Here is a 24,100-nt window from a genome sequence, read left to right as displayed (position 1 = left end):
CAATGGTCTCTTATGCTTAGTGCTCTGGATATGCATTCCAGTCCACCACATGCAGCACAAAATTTTTAATTAATTGTCTGAGATGTATTTTGGATCACTGAGAATAAAAGTGAATGCAGACATACAACATCTGTGTCAGAGTGGCAGAGGTAGGACAGTGTGTGCCCTGGGTGAATTCAGACCACGGGTCTTGTCTACTTCTGTCACTTACCTGCTTGTGAGTATCAGCATTTGCTACGTTCACACACTGAAAACTGAGTGTGATAAACCCTATCTTTTTAAGACTGTGGGAATAGCCCTAACCAGTTTGGCTCAGTGGATAGAGCGTCGGCCTGCGGACTGAAAGGTCCCAAGTTCGATTCCGGTCAAGGGCATGTACCTTGGTTGCGGGCACATTCCCAGTAGGAGGTGTGCAGGAGGCAGCTGATCGATGATTCTCTCTCATCGATGTTTCTAACTCTCTATCCCTCTCTCTTCCTCTCTGTAAAAAATCAATAAAATATATTTAAAAAAAAAAAAGACTGTGGGAATAAGTGCTGTATGTGAAGCATCTGTCAAGATGACTAGCAAACAATGTGTTTTTTTTTGTTATTGTAGTTTTTAAAAATATTTTTATTGATTTCAGGTAGAAAAGGAGAGGGAGAGAGAGATAGGAGCATCAATGATGAGACAGAACCACTTATCCGCTGTGCGGATTAAGCCCACAACACAGGCATGTGCCCTTGACCAGAATCAAAGTCTGGACCCTTCAGTCCTTAGGGCGACTCTCTATCCACTGAGCCAAACCTGCTAGGACAACACTGGGTTTTTAATGAATGGCACTTACTATTTTTACCTACACAGTGTCATTGTGCATTTTTTAAGTCCAGGATATGTCGGATAAAATGTAATGTTCTCAGATACAACAATACCAAATCATCCAACACTTCACTTTGAAATGTAAATTTAAATAGCTTTTCTCCATTAGAGCGTTTATTATTTAACATTGGTTTGGTGCTGTTTCCCCCTGCCCCCACATCTTGCTTCAACTTATACTTCCTAGAATTCAATCAAGGACCAAATCATTCAATCCTTTCCATCCGGCCTTCCATCCAAACCACTTCCACTAGCTTTTGCTTCCTTTCCCACCAAAATGTAGCCCTCTCTTAGAACTTGCAAAGTACACTCAAGGTATTCTAGTTAAAATGCTCTTCTAATATAGTGGGATATAACTCTACCATTTCAAGGCACAGAGACTCAACACCCTGGCTTCTGTTCATCTTCACTTCAAGGCAATTTACCATTATTTCTCAGACACTCCCTGCAGAGAGTGCATAGCACACCCCTTTGTGGACTCTATATTCCTGCATTGAGATCATAGAAGAGACACCTTTGATTCCTGCCTGGAGGGTGGGGAGAGGCTGCAGGGAAGGGATGCTGGGTCCTGGGCAGCCATCTTCTCTCTGGAGTAGCTTCCAGAATCACATCTCCAGCCCTGCCACCCACAAGAGGGCCAGCAACACCAGCGTGGTTTCTATGAGAAATGGAGTTCCGAATGGGTGAGGAGGGGTGAGACCTAAGCCATGGAAAGCTAGGGGCTCCTCCCTGGAACCCAGGTAGCCTTCACCACTCTATGGGGTGTGGGCTTTCCTGGGACCACATGGGTGCAAGGTGCTATGTCCCCTGAGAGCCGTCCCTGGTGGAGCATTACAGAGTAGAGGAGGGAGGGAACCAGACCCTTTCTTAGTTATGGTGGCAAAAAGGGCTTAAAAGGAACAACAGTGCACCCTGGCCAGGTGGATCAGGGGGTTGTAGTGTTTTCCTGTGCACTGAAAAGTTGTGGCTTAGATCCCTGGTCGGGACACATAATGGAGGCAAGTGATCAATGTTCCTCTACCTCTCCATTTGTCCCTTTAAAAACACACAATAGAAACATATTCTTGGGTGCGGATTTAAAAAAAGAAAAAGAATGACAGGACAAGTGCTCTGTGTGAGCTATGCCACCTGAATTGGCATCCTGGAGTCTGTGACATGAAGGGAGAAGGGAAGCCCCACTGTGGTGCTTAGGTGCCCAGAGAAGAGAGGTGAGGACTGTAGTGCTGACTGCGCTGATGAGAGGAGGTAGTTTGACACCCAGGAAGTCAGGGCAGGGGTCCAGTGGAAAACAAAGGCAGGTGGAACATAGGCAGGGGCAGACACAGCAGATTGAGTGAGTCTAACCACTGAAAGCAAGCATGCAGGAATAACAGAACATTTTTTGACTCAGAGCAGGACGCATGTGAACATAGGGAGGACATGCAGCAATAAGGTGAACAGACACTTAAGTTCAGGTCCTTTCCTGGGCAAGAACAATTGAGAGAATCAATCAGGTGGCAACTGGGGTAGATAGAGAGCAGGCATGTTGCAAATATATACCCCTAATGAACAGGGCTACAATGGGCAACCCATAATTGGTCGCTCTCCCTGTGTGGGGAGTCTGAATCTGCTCATAACAAATTTTTCACGCTTTTGCCTAAATCTTATGGTCCAAGGTGCCCAATCCTCATCATCCCGAGGCACGGCCCTGGAAAATAACCTTGGCTCACTGTTCTGGTTATCATGGTGACTGTGAAAAGAGTTCCTGGACTGCAGGATGCAGGAACTTGCCCCTCATGTCCCAGCAGGAGACTACTGGCCATGCAAGTCATGTGATGTAATGGGAGCCTAGTAAAGGAGGCTTAGAGAGATGGGGGAGAGAAGGGGCTGCAGGGACTGTAGAGTCTTCTTGTGAAGGAACAGCAAAAAAGTTGTGCAAAGTACACCTTGCATTCTGCTCCCCTCTCCCCTGGTCTGAGGAATCAAGGGGAGGAGTTACTGGAATCTAGAGCCACAAAGTGGACCTGGGTGGAGAACATTCCAAAAGCAGTGGGGTGCTTTGTTCAGGGTACAGCTAGAACCCAGCACCCTGGCGGGGAGGAAGCCGGAAAACCAATACCCAGTTCACTCTCATCCTGCCCTCTATTTCCTACTGATACTTCCCAAGATCCAGCCAACTAGTAGCCAGTGGGAGCCAGAACATCCACCTCAACAGAGCGCATTCAGATGTACCTCCCAGGACACAGAGCAGATGCAGGGTGAGGTCAGAGCATGGTACACCAGGGCAACCCAAGGGAAGCAGAGCAAGGAGCCAGCTCCAGAAGAAGCCCTCAGGGGCTCATGGTACAAATGCAGACACAGTTCTTCCAATTCCTTGACAAAGGAGCTGAGCAGGAACAGGAGTTGTGGGAGGCCAAATATTGAGGGAAAGTCAGCTTTGTTTTCTAAGACCTTCATGCAAATCCCTGGGTACAGAAATAGAGTATTGGTTACGTCCTAACCATTAGGAGAAGGACAGTGAAAAAGAGGAGAGTGAGGAACAGTAGGGTGAGGAAGAGGAGAGTGAGGATGCGAGTTCAGCCACTTGACACAGTTGAAATGTGTAGGCAACTTTGAGGAATGGAGGCCTCAGAACCTGGTACAGGGTGACCTCTGTTTGGGTGGGGCATTGGACCTGGGAGTAGATATTTGGGGTGCAGGTTTTCAGAGGCTGGAGGAGATAGTTGATGGATACAGGTTTGCCCTGTGGTGGGTTGAAATGAATCCTGGTAAGGGTTGTGGGAGAGACAGAGTCCAGGATGTAGAGTGATAGTGGTGACTGAGCACTCATAGGGATGTGACAATCTAAGTGGCAATGAGCCTATGGGGTGGGAAGAATGATTCAGGAAGGGTTTTGGAGGTGAAGGTGGGAGAGGGCACAAACAGGCACCTGAATTGGAGTAGAGGGGCCAGGTCTACCTCAGTAGGAGAAGGGGAGGAGGATATGCAGCTGTTGGCACGCAACCCCAGGCTCCTCGGTATCATCCGCCTACTGCACAGATGGGGAGACTGAGGGCCACAGTGGGCTGTCCACACCACAGCCTGGATCTGCAGGAACCAGAAAAGTCTCTCTGAGACTTTTGTAGCCCCGTCTACATGGCTTCTGCTCCATATAAGGGTGGGGAATAGAGTCTGAGGGGGCAGAGCTTCCACCGATGATCCATGGAAACCAAGACCACAGGGATCCAAGGGGCTGGGAAGTGGGAGGCATGTGAAGTTGGGACACAAATGTGTGGAGGTGGTGGATTTGCTCAACACTCACTGTTCATTTGCTCACCCCTTACCATGTGGGTAATTATGGCCACCAGGTAGGAAAGGGTGCAATTGTGTCTCCAGAGAGTGTGGATAACAAGGATTGGGAATCATGGGGACATGGGCTGGGTTGCTGAAGGCTGTCTGCAGAGGATTTTGAGGGATTTTGGTGGATCTGGGGTGCAGGATGATATGGGGGTGTATCGGCAGGACACATGTGACCATGTGTGTGGCAGGAGGGGCGGATGTGGGTGGGTGGGAGCTAATTAGCTGCAGTCTGGTCTCTGGGCAGGGCCTGGACTCAAGCCCATGTCTGCCAGCCTCTTGTCAGCTGCACCAACAAAGCTCGTTTTTCCTGTGGCTTCCCATCTTCCCCAGAACCCTCCAGCTGCCACCCAGTAAGTGTGACCAGGGTCCCCTCAGTGCTGTCAATGGGGTCAGGGCTGGAGTGGTGCACAGAAGACCATAGGGGAAGGCCAAAGAGGGGTCTCTTTTTTCTCTGGTTCCTGGGGCGGGAGAACAGGGAGCTTGGGGCTCCTGACTCAGCCTAGGAAGGTCCTTCCATGCAGCCCAGTCCATGGTGGCTGGTGATAGAACGTGTCAGAGAGAAGATCCAGCTCCCCAGCCCAGCCTTCCAAACCCCGGGACTCTGGCTAAGGCTCCTCTGAGTCTCCATAAGCTTGGGAAAGCCTGGGGCAATGGCTGGGCTCTCTACCTCTTGATGGTCCCAGGCTTCTCACAGCTTATGCATTCCACAGCCTCAGGACCAGCCCCAATGAGCACCCAGCCTACCAGAATTTTATGACAATTAGAAACGGAAAACCATTAGAGAAGGAGGTGGGACAACACAAAACCCAGCACAGTGGCAAGAAGGCCTCTCTTTTCTGGCTGGTGTGTCTAATGGCTGAGCGTTGACCCATGAACCACGAAGTCATGGGTTTGATTACCATTCAGGGCACATGCCTGAGATGAGGACCCAATCCCAAGTGGGGGATGTACAGGAGGCAACCAAACAATGGTTCTCTCTCATGGATGTTTCTATCTGCCCTCATATCTCTCTCTCTCTCTCTCTCTCTCTCTCTCTCTCTCTCTCTATCTATCTCTATCTCCCTTTCCTCTGTCTCTCTTTCATCGCTCTCCCTCTCCCTCTCTCATAAAAAATTTAATAAAAGTATATTTTAGAGTCCACTGTTGAGACTGGGGTGGGGACCAAGCCAGGGAGCAGGTTGCACTATGGGCACAGACCTGAGAAGAGAGCCCTCCCAGGGTCTGAGACTCAGAAATAATAGAGTAAATGGTCTAGAACAAGGGTGAAAGCCGGCAGCACTGGTACTTTTGAAAAGGGCTGCAAAGCAAGAAAAGTGCTCCATACCTGAGAAAAATGATGAGGTTCCACAGCAGCTTGGCCAAGGAGCTAAACACAAGGGAAGCCCTGGTAGCATTGCCTAGGCGCCTATGGAAGCCTGTTTCCACCCAGGCCTAACTCTCCCGGAGCTAGAGGCATCTGAATTCAAACCATTCACTTTCTTCCTGTGATGAAAATAGGCAAGCCCTTTGTTTGAGGGTCTGGAGAGAAACCTGAATGGCCTAGGACTGTAGGCCTAGAGACTGAGACAGCAAAGTCTCCTTGCACTGCTGGGATGGCCTGCTCAGCTAAGCTCTTCCTGGGGGCAGCCTGCCCAGATGCCTGTGTGGAGACCTGCTCAGAAGAGACTTCCAGTGTCCCCTTGTTCACACATTCCTCAGCAAGCAATGAATCACCTCTTGTGTGCAGGTCCCTTTGTGCCAGGGCCAGAGAAGTCCACCGTGGCTGGCAGAGTGAAAGGCTGGTGTGCTGACGCCAGGTCCTGATGCCCAGAGTCTTGGAGTGTTCCCACTAGGGCAGCCTCCTAGGAGGATTAGGACCTTGAGATGATGGTAACCAAGGATCGTTTGGGTGGATCCTAAATGCCATCACACATGTCCCTCTCAGAGAGAGGCAGGTGAGCGTAGATAGAGCAGAAAGAGATGTGAAGACAGCAGCAGAGATGGAAGGGATACAGCCACAAGCCAAGGTCACCAGCCACCGCCAGAAACTGCCAGAGGCCTGGAGTTGATGCTTGCCCCAGTCTCTGGAAGGTACCCATCCTGATCACATTTTCATGCCTTTTAGAGTCCTGTAGGACTATGGCTGGCAGGCTACAAGTGTGTACATTTATGTCACTTTAATCCCCAAAGTCTGAGGTAATCTTTATATTAGCCATACATTTGGGGTTCTTCAGAGAAAAAGAACCAATAGGATGGAGAAAGAGAGGTTGGTTCACAGGATTACAGTAATGGCCAGTCCCACGATCTGCAGGGTGTGCAAGCCAGGTGGGAGTCCTGGGGAGCCAAGGGTTGTATATTCAACTCTCTTGATCATTTGTGCTGCTATGACAAAATATCAGAGACTGGGTGGCATGTAATCAACAGACATTGATTTCTCAGAGTTCTAAAGGCTGGAAGTTTGGTATTATGGTCAAACAAGGACTCATGGATGTGTCCTCACATGGCTAGAGATATTATGTCTTCAACGTGATGGTTAAGGTAGAATGAGGCCATTAGGATAGGCCAGTGGTTGGCAAACTGCAGTTTGCTGAACACCGGGATAGGCCATAATCCAAACTTATGAGATTTTAGGTCATCCATGGCGACATCAGGCTCAGACAAGGGATGGCCAGGAGAAGTGGGAAGCCATTTGCAAGCTAAGGAGAAAGCGCACAGAGCAAACCAAAACTGCCCTTACCTGGACATTGGAATTCCAGCCTCCAGAACTGTGAGAAAATCAATTTCTGTTGATTAACCATCCACTCTGTTGCATATACTCTGGGCAGCCTGAGATAAACAATACTCTGCCTAGGATGCATATTGATTTACTGTATTATCTGCCCTACTAAATTAATTCCTAAAAACATGTTCAGTGGTCCCCTATTTACCCTGTGAGATAAGGATGGCATTTCTGCACTATGGTGATGTGCTCTCCAGAACCACAACAGTGGACCCTAAATAGATGATCTAGACAGGAATCTATCAATGATGCATGCTTCCAAGTTGGGAGAGAGGGACACCACACCCCCTACAATGGCACAGTGGTGGGGGGTTTACACTAAGGAACAGTGAATGAGCAAGTTCTGTGGGAGGCAGTCTGTGGGGTATCAAGAGGTTGAGGTGACCCCTGATTCCCCTACAGTATATAATCACATGGTTTGCCAAGTCCAGAGGATGGTAGGGAAAAGAAACCCATTACTTGAGAATAAATGTGATATGGGCCTTATCCCCTTCAAAAAGATCAATTTGGGGTACGGGACTTTATCAACAAATGAAGAATATACAGGGGAATTTGCTGTTACGAAATCTGACAACCTGTTGGTTTTAAGGCATAGCAAGGCAGAACATATTATCAGGCCTTCATTTTGGACCTTTCACCACAGTGCAGTTTTCTATGCAAATATTTTCTCTCTCAACTCAGACATCTCATCTGAGTTTCTGTCTTCTGCTCACCACCTCGTAGCCTAACTGACAAGGATGTCTCAGAGGCTGACTTTCAGTGTCCCCAAATCTAAACTGCCTTGATTCAGACAGTTCACACTTACTCCTGTCACCTGGAACACCTCCGGAATCACCTACCCTTTTAAGTTTCCTATGAGGCATACAGAGTATCTGAACGTCCTCTTTAGGTGATTGAGACTCCTAGCTAACAAAGTTCTATGAAGGGAGGCTGGGTCTTTATCTCACCATCTTCAGTACTGATACATGGCTTTCCTAAAAACATATGTTCAGTTAGGTTTGTGGAATAGAAGAGAAAAGGTATAAGAGATCTTTTATATTAAGATTTATTATATCCTACACCCTTGAGTAAGCTAATCATATAGAGGTATGAAAGGAGTTTACAACAGAAATGATGGTAAAGACAAAGGAGAATCAAGGTGGATGAAATTATATCTTTTTCCTATTCTATTGTTTCAACTACATTATTTTGGGATTGTTTCCCCTGATGTCAGATATTTTTTTCAAGACAAAAATGAATCCTTAGATTTACTAGTTGTGGAGACACCCCTGGACCAGGCCATGGAACATTTCCTGCCAGTGGTATCAGTGTCAGCCCCGGCTGCCCATCTGGCTTGTGCTCTTTCTACCTCCTCCCTCAAAGATGCTTCATATTGTGATGAGAAGGCACATGGAATCCTATTATTGAGCTTAGGTCAAAATTCCAGGATTTTCAACTTTGTTGTTTCTGTGTAAGTTTTGGGCCCCGGAGGAACTCATAGCATGGAGGATGACTGTGGGGAACCTGTCAGTATTCCATGTACTCCACCTTCACTAGATCTTTGGTGATAAGCTTCCTAGATTCCCAATTGATGTAGTGTTTCCTCCCAGGGTACACTCACATGCCTCCACTCTAAAAACCCACAGAGCTCCTGTGCCTTGGGAAAACTTCAGGCTGTATCCTGCCAGTCCTGCCTCAGGCATACGGAGGTGACCATAGGGGCTGGCAGTGTTTGAGTTTGAGGAGTCTGTTATTTCACATTCAAGAGCATCATTCAACTGGTGGCAAGCCATGGGACCAAAAAGAATAAAGTGAAGGATACCCTCAGCTCATCAACCCAGTGCAGGTATTCCCACTATTGACTGTTCAGTGGTGGGTTTTCTGTCCTGGTTTCTTTGGGGCCCGCAATCCTCACTAAGCATACACAATTGGCTTCATATCTGGCCTTGTGTCCCCACTCCTTCAGTTGAATAGTGGCTACAAATTCAAACTAAAGATTTCACCTCCACTAGACCACGTAAAATAAGTGTTGGGATAGTTAAAGCTTGCTATCCCTATCCTGGGTCTTTAAGCACCTAAAGCCAAAGCCGCTGTGGGGTCAGATGCATAGTCATCCCTTCTATTTAAGGGTGGATGTACCCTCTGCCCATGCTTTGAGCCACCACACCCATGTTCTAAGATTCCTCCATGACCCTTAGGCCTGCCCCTAATTTTAAGTCCAGGACCACTTTAATGGCACTACAGGAATATGAGGATCTCCTGATCTGGACATACCTGTTATTGGATTATTGAGGCCGAGTAGGAAATTACTTTATGGTGTACTCAATATTGGGGGGGTGTGGTTACTTAGGACCTCATAGTGTTCACCTTGGCTTGTGGAAAACCTAGAAATCCTCCCACTACTGGCCTCAGGCCATACCTTTAACACCAAGTCCCTCACCCTCTTTATGACACCATAGGAGGGTGTGATTGCATCATCACATCATGCCAACAATGCCAAGATATCTCATGGCAGCAGCAAGGGCAGGGTCCTCTGGGGACCTCAGAGTTCTGAAAAGAATAGGTTGCTCACCTTGACTACTGAAAGATGCTAGGAACTCCTTCCTTTCATTACCTGAGGACCCTCCCCTCAGAACAAGGCCCTCACATCTCTGACACCCTCTTTACAGAGTGAGTCTAAGGGCCCTGCCTAAGGAATGTTAGGAATAATGGCTTGGGCAATCTCTGTGCCACCTCATGGTCTTAGTGTCTATGTTCCCCAGAGATGTAATTCATGGATCTGCCCTTATTTCCTGACAAGGCCTTGATCTCCTTCCTGTGCTCACGCAGGTCTCACAGCTGCAGGCCAATGCCCTCACCTCCTGAGGAGCCATAGAAGGAAAGGTCAGGGAATGCACATGAGGCTCTCCTGCTATTGCCCATGCAGGTGTGACATCAGGATTCAGGCTCTGTGGGGCCTCTCTGTTCAGGGTAAGGGTGTGCCCTTAGTCCTCACTCAGGATCCTTCCCTTGACTCCTGGCAGGCCCCTGGAACTCCTCTTTCTTTCACCTTAACATGACCCATGTACACCAAAGCTCTCATGTCCCTGAGAACCCTGAAATTTATTGAGTGGATTCTCAATCTGACAGCCATTCCATGGCTTTTTCGGTCTGAGAGGAGACATCAGCCATTATCTCTGTGGCTCCCCTGTACTCATTCATCAGAATCCTCCTCTTGATTCCCGTCTGTCCTGTGAAAAGCCTTTTTATAAATGCTATATCCTTGAGAATTATTTTCTAGTGTCCCTATTGTAAACCGAGAATAGGTTGGTTTCATACCAGGAGTGTTTTGGGATGGAGTTGCTGCAGCCAAGCTAGGGAGCAGAGGACAAGTGATGTGCTGTCAGAGAAAACACGCTGAACTCTTCCTCCCTTTCAGTAGCCATACTTAGCCTCTTAGCTAACTTCGCTTCTAAGAGTTTTACTCTCTACAGAGGGGCTGAGCCAAGTGACTGTGATCTCTGTGCTTTAGTGGTTTACTGATATTTGCCTTGTAGATTTTGATGTTATCCCTGAGTACCATCTTTTTCTTTCTTTATTCATATCTCACATATATTTAGGTCATTTTATTGCTTGTTCCTGGGGCTGTGGTTTTCAAATCAATATATTGAGTATGAAGTCCTGCTTTTTGACAGAAGTACATTTTGAAATCCAGAGCAGGAAAATGAATTAAGTGGCATGTGGTGTACCACAGACTTGAAGGAGTGCCAGAGGATGTGCTCTAGAGGAATTAAGTGCCATGCTTAAGTCCTACTATGTCAGTTATAGCCTTGAATGTGAGACTATTCTAAGTTCTTTATCTACAAAATGAATCTGGTAGTCTTTCACACAGGACTGTGGATATTCACTTGTGATGAATATAAACCATATGGCAAAGTATTAGGTGAATTTGGTGCTTGTAATCTATGGCAGTTATCTCTAAGATGCTTTGACCCCAGATGATAACCACCTTTCATCACAGAATTTAATTTCCATGCTCTATTACAGAACATGGAACTGTATAAAAGTTAGAAAACCACATCAGGCAAAATGTTGCTACCAAGTAGAACTAAGTAGAATTTCCCCTATAGAGCATTTGTTGTTTAATATGGATGTGGGGATATCTTCTCTGGCAAGATGCAACTCAATGTTCATTAGTCCCAAGGACCAACCACTTGTCTTCCAAACGAACCCTAATTTTATGAATTTCATTGCCATCATAAATAGAGCCTGCCCGTCCTTTTTGCCAAGTGAAACTCAAATTCTCTACATGAAGTGCCATTTTCATGGAGTGAGATCAGGCTCTGCTAGCCCATGAAAAGTCAGATTTTCCAGTGGCTCGGTGGCATTTCACTTCAAGGGCTATCACACTTATTTTTCAGAAACACTCTAGACATCCTGTGCTCAAAACACCTAGTTTGAGCACTATGTTCTCCTGCCCTGGAGCAAGTGGATTGGACCCCTTCCAGTCTGGCCTCAGGTGAAGATTGCACTCAGCTTTTTCCAGATCCCCAGGTAAAGCTTAAGATCTGTTTTTCATTCCAGGCTTAGTCTCTCAACTCTAAGACCCATTACCTGAGTGTTGGGCCCCTACTTCACAACTCCTCATCTTCATCCAGCCCATCATGCAGCCCAACTGAAAATTACCTGCCCTCCACATCCTCAGGGACTGGATATTTCCAAGGCCAAACCCTGCCTTGCTCACATGATGGACAATAAATTGCTCTCTTCCACACCTCTTATGTTACTTGTCATTTACTTATTTCTTACATTGGATGACACCATTTGCGATCTATGACCAATGCTGCTGATAGACTCTCTAAATTTTATGGACAGTGGCTATTAGGCTTTTTTTTTCTTATCATCACTAATAATTTTAGATATTTCCAAAGAGCAGATGGCCTAGTAATGCTGGAGGGTAAAAGAAAAGACATGAGCAAGAATTCAAATTTATTAGGATTTATTTTCTCAAAAACTCTGAAGAGATAAGCAAATCCAGGTATATGCTATTTAATTTTATAAGAAAAGAACAAGGAGAATAAAGAACACTAAAAATTAATCAGCCTTTACTTTGTTTGTCCATTTTGTTGTCCCAAATATTTTCATAAGCCCTGTAAAAATCCTATTCCTGTGCCTTGCACTGTAGGAAAAAAAAAAAAAAAAAAAAAAACCATATTGAAGGCTTTTCAATCAGCTTGTAATAAAAAAAACTCTTAATATTAAATTTCATCTTTAATAAGTGTGACATACATGACATTAAGAAAAATAGATTCTGAAGCAAATAAACCTTTACTTAGAAGGAACAACTTTTGAAAATACATACAACCCTAAAAATTAGTCATCTGCAGAAGAAAAAGAAACCCAACCGCATAAATGTTTTGTTCTCTCCTGAGCCCACTACTCTACTATTCAGAAGGGTGACTGCCCTCCTGAAACTAAAAGTGAAAAGGCTGCCTCAGATCTCCCTAGGTGTGGGAGCAGCTGCTGGACTTCGCCTGGGAAGGAGCCCTGTGCTTGGTAAAAGAGCCAACCATGGCTGCGGCTCTCAACCATGCTTTATCTTCCTCATCTCTCAAGGCCTCATCATACAGGATTGGGAAGGCAGTGGGTGCCTTGTTCAAGATCCTGGCCAGCACCTCCAGCACTTTCATCTTGCTGATATCAGTGTGTGCTCTTTGGCCCCACAGGAACACGTAGCTGGGAGGATTACTGTCGGGAACCTGGCGGCACTCGAGGTACATTTGCTGAACCAGATCCTCGGTGATGAATTGCCTGGGCTCCCCGAAGATGACATGCTTCTTCCCAGGGTGGACCCCGAACACATTCAGGAAATTCCAGATCTCCTCTTCAGTGGCAATGTTGCCATTCATGAAGATCACGCCCAGGATCACCATCACAATAGGGGTCTTGGGCAAGACCTCATCACTGCTCAGGTCTCCCTCAATCGGGAGGCCCAGCTTGCTGAAAAAGGCATAGGTGTGGTTGTTGGGGTTGACTTCCTTGAACTCAAGGCCAAAGACCAGCTCCATGTGCTCAGAAGCTCTCCTCAGGATCTCAGAGAAGTGCTCCTTGTACTTCCTGTTGACAAACTTCAGCAGTGCGTTCTGAGTGATGGGCTCCTTCCTTTTCAGCTTCTCCAGCAGGAACTGCACCACCTTGCTCACCTCCCTGCTTAGAGGATCTTTGCGAGCCTGCAGAGCTGAAATTGCTGCATGGAAGGCACTTGCACTTTCCTCACCTTGGCTCTGGGCAATGGCATCAGATATTGGGCAAGAGACACATGCCTCAGGAGAGCTAGTAGCTGCAGCTCCCTGTGGCTCCTCGGATAGGCCAGGTACAGGGGAGCTCTGGGGAGAATCATCATGTGGAGGAGAGGAGGGGTGCTCTTCAACCTCCCCTGCTGTGACCAGAGCACTCTTGAGACTCTGAGTCTCACTCAGGGCCTGCTGGCGTTTCTCTCGTCTCAGCTTACTCTTCTTTCCCCGAGGCATGAGGACACTGGTCAGGGACAGTGGGCACCCTTCGGGCAGGAGAGGAAGTGATGCTGGCACCTGGAGGAGGGAGAGTGAGATGGTGTGTGCACCCTCAGCAGGGAAATTGCACCTGAGCTTTATCCCAGTCCATGTCTGCAAGGTCTGAGGGCAGTGATCCAGCGACCCAGAGGGCGCCTGTTCTGCCCAGTCTCTGCCCTAAGACCCTGCAGAGGAAGTTAAAGTGTGCCTTAGTCAGAGCCACAGAATCTAACCTGGGTGTTCCCTAGGTGACTATGGGGCTGGCAGAGGGTATACAGGACCCTGGGTTTGGGGATTGCTCCCAGTTCACATTCAGGATCATCAAGTTAAATGTTGGCAAGACATGGGCCCCCACTTCCTTCACTTCTCTGGTGACACTCAAACCTCCATGCTACAAGTTTGTGTTGAGATGCTGCTTCTGGCAGGGGGCACCCAGAACTGACATCGCTATGAGCCTTCTCTGTGATGCATTTTTAGGGTCCTCAGTCCTCATTAGAACTCTCACCTTATCTCCAAGTAGGGCCTCAGAGCCCTACTTTATGCTCTTAGCTTTCCCTTTTCAACTGTTGAGGATGGGTCATTCCTCAGTGCACATGTGGTTTTCCTGCTTGGCACTGCCAGAGCTAGGGTCCTCTGTGTCGGTGCTTGTGGCCTATCTTCCACTGACATCTATAGGTACCCAGGAGCAAGAGGAGGAACTGAGATTGACACGGTCTAGCTGCATTTGCCTGTCTTCTCCCAAATGCAGGGTGCACCCATCCAATGGAATCCCTGTTATGAGAGGTGCCACAGGATCTCACATCAATCCTGTTTGCCCACTAGATGTGTATCTAGCATGACTCCCTCTGCTGTGTCGTGATCACACTTATCAGGAGAAAGCATTCACCCGCCTGACCCTTGAGCAGGAATTAAGGGGCACTTCTTCTGACAAACCCTGGGCCTATTTGAATGGCAGTATTTAGGGAGTCTGAGGTGTTCTCCATGTTAGGGGGTCACTGGTTTTCATACTCATCATGACTCTTCCCATAACCTGGATATCCTGCCTCTGCCAGCCCCTCCCACCAAGGACCTCCACCTCCTTCACTCTCCCTGAGCCTTCGCAGGACCTGCACACACTCCCTCTGCCAGCCCCTCCCACCAAGGCCCCAACCTCCTTTACTCTTCTTGAGTCTTCCCAGGACCTGGACATCCTGCCTGTTCCAGCCTCTCCCACCAAGGTCCCATCTGCCTCACTCTCCCTGAGTCTTCCCAGGACCTGGCAATCCTCCCTCTGTCAGCCCATCCAACCAAGTTCCCACCTCCCTCACTCTCCCTGAATCTTCCCAGGACCTGGACATCCTCCCTCTGCCAGCCCCTCCCAACAATGCCCCCACCACACTCACTCTCCCTGAGTCTACCCAGGACCAGGACATCCTCCCTCTGCCAGCCCCTCCCACCAATGCCCCCACCTCCCTCACTCTCCCTGAGTCTTCTTAGGACCTGCACATCCTCCCTCAGCCAGCCACTCCCACCAAGGCCCCCACCTCCCTCACTCTCCCTGAGTCTTCCCAGGACATGCACATCCTGCCTCTTCCAGCCCCTACCACCAAATCTGACAACTCCCTCACTCTCCCTGACTCTTCCTAGGACCTGGACATCCTCCCTCTGCCAGCACCTCCCACCAAGGCCCCCACCTCCCTCACTCTCCCTGAGTCTTCCCAGGACCTGGACATCCTCCCTCTAACAGCCCCTCCCACGAAGGCCCCCAAATCCCTCACTCTCCCTGGGTCCTCCCAGGACATGGACATCCTCCCTCTGTCAGCCCCTCCCACCAAGTCCCCCACCTCCCTCACACTCCATGAGTCTTCCCAGGACCTGGAGAGCCTCCCTCTGCCAGCCCCTATAACCAAGGCCCCTACCTCCCACAACCTCCATGAGTCTTCCCAGGATCTGGACATCCTCCCTCTGCCAGCCCCTCTCACCAAGGCCCCTACCTCCCTCACTCTCCATGAGTCTTCCCAGGACCTGGACATCCTCCCTCTGCCAGCCCCTCTCACTAGGGACCCCATCTCCCTCACTCTCCATGAGTCTTCCCAGGACCTGGACATCCTCCCTCTGTCAGCCCCTCCCACAAAGGCCCCACCTCACTCACTCTCCCTGAGAGTTTGCAGGACCTAGACATCCTCCCTCTGCCAGCCCTCCCACGAAGGCCGCCACCTCCCTCACTCTCCCTGAATATTCCCAGTACCTGGACATCCTGCCATTTCCAGCCTCTCCCACCAAGGCCCCACCTCCCTCACTCTCCCTGAGCCTTCCCAGGACCTGGCAATCCTCCCTCTGTAAGCCCCTCCCACCAAGGCCCCACCTCCCTAAGATTCCCTGAGTCTTCCCAGGACCTGGACATCCTCCCTCTGTCAGCCACTCTAACCAAGTTCCCACCTACCTAACTCTCGATGAGTCTTCCTAGGACCTGGACATCTTCCCTCTGCCAGCCCCTCCCACCAAGAGCCCACCTCCATCACTCTCCTTGAGTCTTCCCAGGACCTGGATATCCTCCCTCTGCCAGCCCCTCTCACTAGGGACCCCATCTCCCTCACTCTCCATGAGTCTTCCCAGGACCTGGACTTCCTCCCTCTACCAGCCCATCCCACCAAGGCCCCCACCTCCCTAACTCTCCATGAATCTTCCCAGGACATGGACATCCTCCCTCTGTCAGCCCCTCCCACCAAGGCCCCACCTCCCTAACTCTCGATGAGTCTTCCTAGGACCTGGACATCTTCCCTCTGCCAGCCCCTCCCACCAAGAGCCCACCTCCATCACTCTCCCTGAGTCTTCCTAGGACGTGGACATCCTCCCTCTGCCAGTTCCTCCCACTAAGGCCCCCACCTCCCTCACCCTCCCTGAGTCTTCCCAGGACCTGGACATCCTCCCTCTGCCAACCCCTCTCACTAGGGACCCCATCTCCCTCACTCTCCATGAGTCTTCCCAGGACCTGGACTTCCTCCCTCTACCAGCCCATCCCACCAAGGCCCCCACCTCCCTAACTCTCCATGAATCTTCCCAGGACATGGACATCCTCCCTCTGTCAGCCCCTCCCACCAAGGCCCCACCTCCTTAACTAACCCTGAGACTTCCCAGGACCTGGACATCCTCCCACTGTCAGCCCCTCCCAACAAGGCCCCACCTCCCTCACACTCCATGAGTCTTCCCAGGACCTGGAGAGCCTCCCTCTGCCAGCCCCTATCAACAAGACCCCTACCTCCCTCACTCTCCATGAGTCTTCCCAGGACCTGGACATCCTCCCTCTGCTATCCCCTCTAACTAGGGACCCCATCTCCCTCACTCTCCATGAGTCTTCCCAGGACCTGGACATCCTCCCTCTGCCAGCCCATCCCACCAAGGCCCCACCTCCTTAACTCTCCCTGAGACTTCCCAGGACCTGGACATCCTCCCTCTGCCAGCCCCTCCCACCAAGGCCGCCACCTCCCTCACTCTCCCTGAATCTTCCCAGGACCTGAACATCCTTCAATTTCCAGCCCCTCCCACCAAGGCCCAACCTCCCTCACTCTCCCTGAGCCTTCCCAGGACCTGCACACACTCCCTCTGCCAGCCCCTCCCACCAAGGCCCCCACCTACCTCACTCTCCCTGAGCCTTCCCAGGACCTGGCAATCCTCCCTCTGTCAGCCCCTCCCACCACATTCCCACCTCCCTAAGATTCCCTGAGTCTTCCCAGGACCTGGACATCCTCCCTCTGTCAGCCACTCTAACCAAGTTCCCACCTCCCTATCTCTTGAAGAGTCTTCCTAGGACCTGGACATCTTCCCTCTGCCAGCCCCTCCCACCAAGAGCCCACCTCCATCACTCTCCCTGAGTCTTCCCAGGACGTGGACATCCTCCCTCTGCCAGTTCCTCCCACTAAGGCCCCCACCTGCCTCACCCTCCCTGAGTCTTCCCAGGACCTGGACATCCTCCCTCTGCCAGCCCCACTCACTAGGGACCCCATCTCCCTCACTCTCCATGAGTCTTCCCAGGACCTGGACATCCTCCCTCTGCCAGCCCATCCCACCAAGACCCCCACCTCCCTAACTCTCCATGAATCTTCCCAGGACCTGGACAACCTCCCTCTGTCAGCCCCTCGTACCAAGGCCCCACCTCCCTCACTCTCCTTGAGACTTCCCAGGACCTGGACATCCTCCTTCTGCCACCCACTCCCACCAAGGCCCCCACCTCCCTCACTCTCCCTGAATCTTCCCAGTACCTGGACATCTTGCCATTTCCAGCCTCTCCCACCAAGGCCCCACCTCCCTAAGATTCCCTGAGTCTTCCCAGGACCTGGACATCCTCCCTCTGTCAGCCACTCTAACCAAGTTCCCACCTCCCTAACTCTCGATGAGTCTTCCTAGGACCTGGACATCTTCCCTCTGCCAGCCCCTCCTACCAAGAGCCCACCTCCATCACTCTCCCTGAGTCTTCCCAGGACCTGGACATCCTCCCTCTGCCAGACACTCTCACCAAGGCCCCTACCTCCCTCACTCTCCATGAGTCTTCCCAGGACCTGGACATCCTCCCTCTGCCAGCCCCTCTCACTAGGGACCCCATCTCCCTCACTCTCCATGAGTCTTCCCAGGACCTGGACATACTTCCTCTGCCAGCCATCCCACCAAGGCCCCCACCTCCCTAACTCTCCATGAGTCTTCCCAGGACCTGGACATCCTCCCTCTGCCAGCCCCTCCCACCAAGTCCCCACCTCCCTTACTGTCCCTTAGTCTTCCCAGGATATGCACATCCAGCCTAACCCAGCCCCTCCCACCAAGGCCCCCACCTCCCTCACTCTCCCTGGATCTTCCAGGACCTGGACATCCTCCCTCCTCCAGTCCCTCCCACCAAGGCCCCACCTCCCTCAATCTCCCTGAATCTTCCCAGGACATGCACATCCTGCCTCTTCAAGCCTCTCCCACCAAGGCCCAACCTCCCTCACTCTCCCTGAGCCTTCCAAGGACCTGGACATCCTCCCTCTGCCAGCCCCTCCCACCAAGGTCCTCACCTCCCTCACTCTCCCTGAGACTTCCCAGGACCTGGCAATCCTCCCTCCAAGCCCCTCCCACCAAGTTCCCACCTCCCTAAGATTCCCTGAGTCTTCCCATGACATGGACATCCTCCCTCTGTCAGCCACTCTAACCAAGTTCCCACCTCCCTAACTCTCGATGAGTCTTCCTAGGACCTGGACATCTTCCCTCTGCCAGCCCCTCCCACCAAGAGCCCACCTCCCTCACTCTCCCTGAGTCTTCCCAGGACCTGGACATCCTCCCACTGCCAGCCCCTCACACCAAGGCCCCCACCTCCCTAACTCTCCATGAGTCTTCAAAGGACCTTGACATCCTCCCTCTGCCAGCCCCACCCACCAAGGCCCCACCTCCCTTACTCTCCCTGAGTCTTCCCAGGACATGCACATCCTGCCTCTTTCACCCTCTCCCACCAAGGCCCCCACCTCCCTCACTCTCCCTGAGTCTTCCCAGGACATGCACATCCTGCCTCTTTCACCCTCTCCCACCAAGGCCCCCACCTCCCTCACTCTCCCTAAGTCTTCCCAGGACATGCACATCCTGCCTCTTTCACACTCTCCCACCAAGACCCCCACCTCCCTCACACTTCCTGAGTCTTCCCAGGACCTGGACATCCTCCCTCTGCCAGCCCCTCCCACCAAGTTCCCCACCTCATTCACTCTCCCTAAGTCTATGCAGAACCTGGACATCCTCCCTCTGCCAGCCCCTCCCACCAATGCCCACACTTTCCAGACTCTCCTGGAGTCACAGGGACTCAGGAGCTGGGTTTTTAGACCTGAATGGAACCTCCTAGGCCCATGCCTCAACCAGGGCTATGGGAGGCCTGCGTCTGGGGTGCTCTCACTCCCTCAGAGCATCCCCATTTTCCCTGTCCATGGTCTGAGATGTCTCTGTCAACCCAAGCCAAGCCAGAGTCCAACAACTGGCCTTCATTTGCTGAGACCCCGCCCACGGGAAGCCAGGGCCTTTGGGCCTGGAGGCCATGCTGGGGTCTCCGGGGCCGAGAGCAGGGGCAGTGGTTCAGCCCTTGGCGGCCCCCTCTTTCCAGAGAAAAGGGACTGGAGTTGCTGGGGAAGCGTCCCCTGTCCGCACTCAGCACCCCTCGCACCTTGACACTGACTGGACTGGCTCTGCTCCCTCTGCTCGGCCTGGGCAGCAGCCGTTAGTCGGGCCTCGTCCTCGAGCGGGCTTCGATGGCAGCTGGGCCCGGCACTTCCGGTCAGCGGGGGCTGGGGGGGGGCACCGGAAGGGGCAGAGTCCCACAGATCCACGTGGGCCTTGCGTGGGCCCTGCGCAGGTGCGAGGCCTTCCCCGGGGCTCTCCTTCATCATCTGTCCTCAGAACCAGGCTCTCAGTTCCCTCAGAACCCAGTAGGAAGTCTTAGGGGCCTGAGCTCAGCCGCCAGGCCTGGCGCCTCCCAAGACTGACTGGCTGGGTGCTCCCCACAGTCCTCTCTTGATGTCGTCCCTTGACTCCTGGTCGGTGCTGGGCTACCTCCCCTCTGCTCCCCTGAGTCCAGCCCCTCACATCAATGACCTCAACTCCCTGCGACTCCTGATCTATTGCAGGTTCCTCTCTTCGGGCCTCTCCTGCCTGAGGCCTCCCAGACAAGGCTGCAGGGCAGGAGAATCCAGTGGGTTCCTGGGCCCGGGGGTAGACAACCTGCTCCCTTTCTGAACTTAACGCCCTGCTTTCCTGACCACGTTCCTCTAGCACCCAGTGGGAACGTGGGGTGCTCCTTAGCTTGACAGCTCAGACTGGGCCCTCTCTGGCCTGACATCATTTGTCATTGCCCACATTTTCTAAAATGCATGATGTGCAATTACTGTGCTACTTGCTATTCTCCTTGAATCTGTGCTGACGGTCTATTAAGATGATCCTATAAAAGCCCAGTCCTCATCCACTAACAGCATTTCAGGTGCTTATAGCACAGACTCTGCACTCAGACCATCCCAAATGTTGGTCCTCATAGTGCCCCATGGTCGCTCCTGGCATATGGGCTCTGGGGTGCTGTCTCAGGTTCCTTCTGTGAAGCACTAGAAAGGCTTCCTCCCAGGGTATCCTGGAAGAATCAAGGGTTGAGCCTCAAAATCTTCCTCCAGTCGATCCTCTCTATCTGCCTTTATTGCTACCTACAGACCAGTCGACCAGTCTCAACCTCAAGTCTGTCCCCCCACCTGCCTGCACACACGTTCTAGTTCAACACTGAGCTAGGGTTCCCCAGCACTTTGTCATACTTGATGGTGCTTTCCTCCTATCCTCAAAATCATTTTTGTTATTTCTTCTTCAATTTTTTCCAGGGATGTTATGGGGTATGGGAAACAGCAGCCTGAGCTTGGTTGTCACCTTTGCAGTTATAGGTTAGGAAGTAAGTCTGTAAATATCTTCAGGAGAATTAACATATTTACAATGCTCTCTTTCCCTCCATTAAACATAGTATTCTGCTCTGAGACGTCTTTTTCATAAGCGTATCAGTAAGGTTTTACAGTTGCTCTAAAAAAGACTTGTACATTTCTGCTCGGTTTTCTCTTAGATATGTTACATATAATATTGCTGTGAATGGTATATTTTGCATTACATGTTATTTGTTGGCAGTTTGGTTTGACCATGGTCCTGATTCTGCTTAATGATTTTCCATACATTAATTTTCCGAAGTTCCTTAAAATTTGCATTTTTGCACTATTTTCTTTGTAGTTTTTAATAAGGAGATAATAGTTTTTCCATTATTATCTCTTCCTATGCACTATTCTTACCTTTTATTTACTTTGATGTTTGTACTCTTTTATAATAGCTGTGTAATACCCATGTATTTTTATTGAGTTCTAAACTGTGTATTAAATGCCAAGCATCTTTGTCCTCCTCTGAACTCTATTGGTTATGTTCATAATGATTCACCATGTAGAGCTTGAAAAATGGAAATTCTGTCATAATGAAACCTTGCTAAAAGATATCATGAACTGGTGTGAATTTTTGCCAATGACTGTTTCTTTACTCCTACAAATTGTCACATGTTTTTTTAAAACTATTTTCTTTGGCAAATGGAGTGATTTGTAATTTATGGTATTTTCTAATGTATATTAACTGCTATGTTGGAAATACTGTGAATGTATGTACAGTATTTGTGACTATTTGATGTTGGCTTAGGTGATGTTTTATTGAGGCATCCTCATCTGGTCTTTGTATGCAGCGTGGTAGCCTGGTAAATTGGTTGAATAACTCCCAATCTTTTGTAAGGTTGAGAAGAGTTTAGTTGAGATGGTAATTCATTTTTCCTTTGCCATTTTGTGTTATCAAGTACCTAAACCTGGATGGTCTTGCAGTATTTTTATGTAGCCTTGGGTAAGAGTGTAGTTTCTGTTTTTGACATATTGTTGGAGATTTCTATTTTTCTGTGGACTTATGTAACCATTTATTTTTTGCCTAAAATGGTCCATTTGAATCTTCAAATAAAAGGCATGACATTTAAATAAAATCCTCTTATTGCAGATATTCTCAAACATATACCACAGTACAGAGAATAGAATAATTAACCCAGTTACCTGGCATACATCTACAACAATCTTCCACTTTTATAGGAAGAATCTTGTTCATATTAAGGTTAAGTATTTGTTTGGTTATTGACAAGCACACTCTAGAGATAACAATATGCACTTCCATTAGGAGATATATGATGTCTGTTTTCTCCCTTGTGGTGATGGGGATCATCGTCTTTATCCATAAACCCACTAGGGACTGCTAGTTCTATAATTATAAAATTCCTTTGAGTTTATTACCTGAAATTGTCCTTTAGGTATAACTTTGTCCTTGTGCACCTTCCATTATCTTGAGATATTGGTAGCACTACTTTAAAGAGTTCTCTTATAAGTGCTCATTAACTTCCACACTTAATGTTCTCACAATTTATTTTTTCTAGAATCACTTATTTCTGCTTATTCCATATATGATTGTAATAGTTATAAATTTGTCATATGAATCCTCTTAAAGTACTAGCTTTCACTAGTTGTTGGCTCTGCTGTCTTCTAATTCATGGTTTCACATTTATCTCTATTTTCTCCTACCTTCTACTTCTTTGTGTTCAATATGCTATGCTTATGCTAGCTTCTTGAATAGTTTTAATGTTTTAAACATTTTTCTAATGAATCTACTTAATGTAATTACTATCACTATACCGTAGGTACCACCGGGGCTGTTTCCAACAACAGTGCTACAGAGCTTTATGTGTAGTGCTCACATTTTTACAAGTTGAATAAATGTATCTCTCTTAATGCTCTTATAAGTTTTCATTTTTTTCTAGGACAGCAACAGTTTTGTGTTGTTTTTTATGTTTCAGGTTTCAGGTTGTTGGGGTGTATTGTTTTGTTATATTTTACATATTAATGGCTGAAGAAATTTGAACAAACTTACTGCTAGTAACAGAGTTGATTTTTCATAAATAAATGCAAGTTGTCACGTGAAAAATTTAATTATGATAATTGGCCAACTACAGAATTCAGATTATCCAGGAAAACAGAAACTACTCTAAATATGTAACAGTGAGAGGAGTTTTTTCCACAGTCATTATTTATGTATTTTTATTATCCATTAAACAATCATGGTGAAATTGGGCAGAAATATAGTGAGTTTCCACATACCCTTTCCATCCCTTAACCACAGAGTTTCTCCTATGGTAAACGTCTCCTCCTGGCATTAGTATAGTATACATGTTACAATGAAACAGGTACCATTGATACATTATTTTAAGCTAAAGTACACAGCCTACAATAGGGTTTACTCTTTGTGTTGTATGTTCTGTGGGATTTGACAAATGTATATTGACATGTCTCCCTCACATAGAGTAGTTTCACTGCACTAAAACTCCTTGTCCTTTACTTATTCATCCCTCCCTCTAACCATTGGAACTCCTGATCTTTTATACTGTCTCTCCATAGTTTAGCCTTTTAAGGATGTCAAGTAGGTGAAATTATATAGTATATAGCATTTTCAGATGGGCTACTGTCACATAGTAATATGCATGTAGGGGTCCTCTATCTTTTCATGACTTGTTAGATCATTTCTTTTTATTTATTGTTGAACCATATCCCATTGTACACAGATACCACAGTTTATTGATCCATTCCTCTACTGAAGGACATGTTGGTTGTTTTCTAGTTTGGGCACTTATAAATAAAGCTGCTAAAGCATTTGTGTGCAAGCTTTTGCATGGACATAACTTTTTATCTCTGTTGCATAGACACAAAGGAGTGCATTTGGTGCATTGTATGGTAATATTATGTTTACTTTTGTGAGATTCCACTAAACTGTCTTTCCATGAGACTGTACCATTCTGCAATCCCGCCAGCAGTGAGAGAGAGTTCTTGAAGCTCAGCACCTTCTCCAGCATTTGTCCTTGTCAGTGTTTTAGATGTTAGCACTTTTAGTAGATGTGCACTAATGTCTTTTTGTTTTAATTTGCAATTCCCTAATGATATATTATGCTAAGCATCCTTTCATATGCTCATATGTAGAACATTGCTATCATTTCTTCCTAAGGCAGTGGTCGGCAAACCGTGGCTCGCGAGCCACATGAGGCTTGGGAGCAGCGGTTTGCCGCTCTGTTGACTAATGAGTTTGCCAACCA

The 24,100-nt window shown here is 48.8% G+C and overlaps 1 protein-coding gene across 1 annotated transcript in view; it reads right to left on the bottom strand.

Annotated features, from left to right (window-relative positions):
* Positions 1 to 13,419, bottom strand: part of LOC308239521 (melanoma-associated antigen B1-like) — a gene marked incomplete at both ends in the record, with an annotated part of 51,645 nt that extends 38,226 nt beyond the window's left edge. The window contains one exon of the mRNA XM_080652304.1: positions 12,701 to 13,419. Within this exon, the coding sequence (XP_080508430.1) occupies positions 12,701 to 13,419 (719 nt within the window). The remainder of the gene's footprint in view (positions 1 to 12,700) is intronic.
* Positions 13,420 to 24,100: the final 10,681 nt, after the last annotated feature.

This window comes from Plecotus auritus, assembly GCF_963455305.1.
Source record: "Plecotus auritus genome assembly, chromosome: X".
Taxonomy (NCBI): domain Eukaryota; kingdom Metazoa; phylum Chordata; class Mammalia; order Chiroptera; family Vespertilionidae; genus Plecotus; species Plecotus auritus.
Note: the sequence above shows the minus strand (reverse complement) of the source record. Positions and strands in the feature narration are given on the sequence as shown.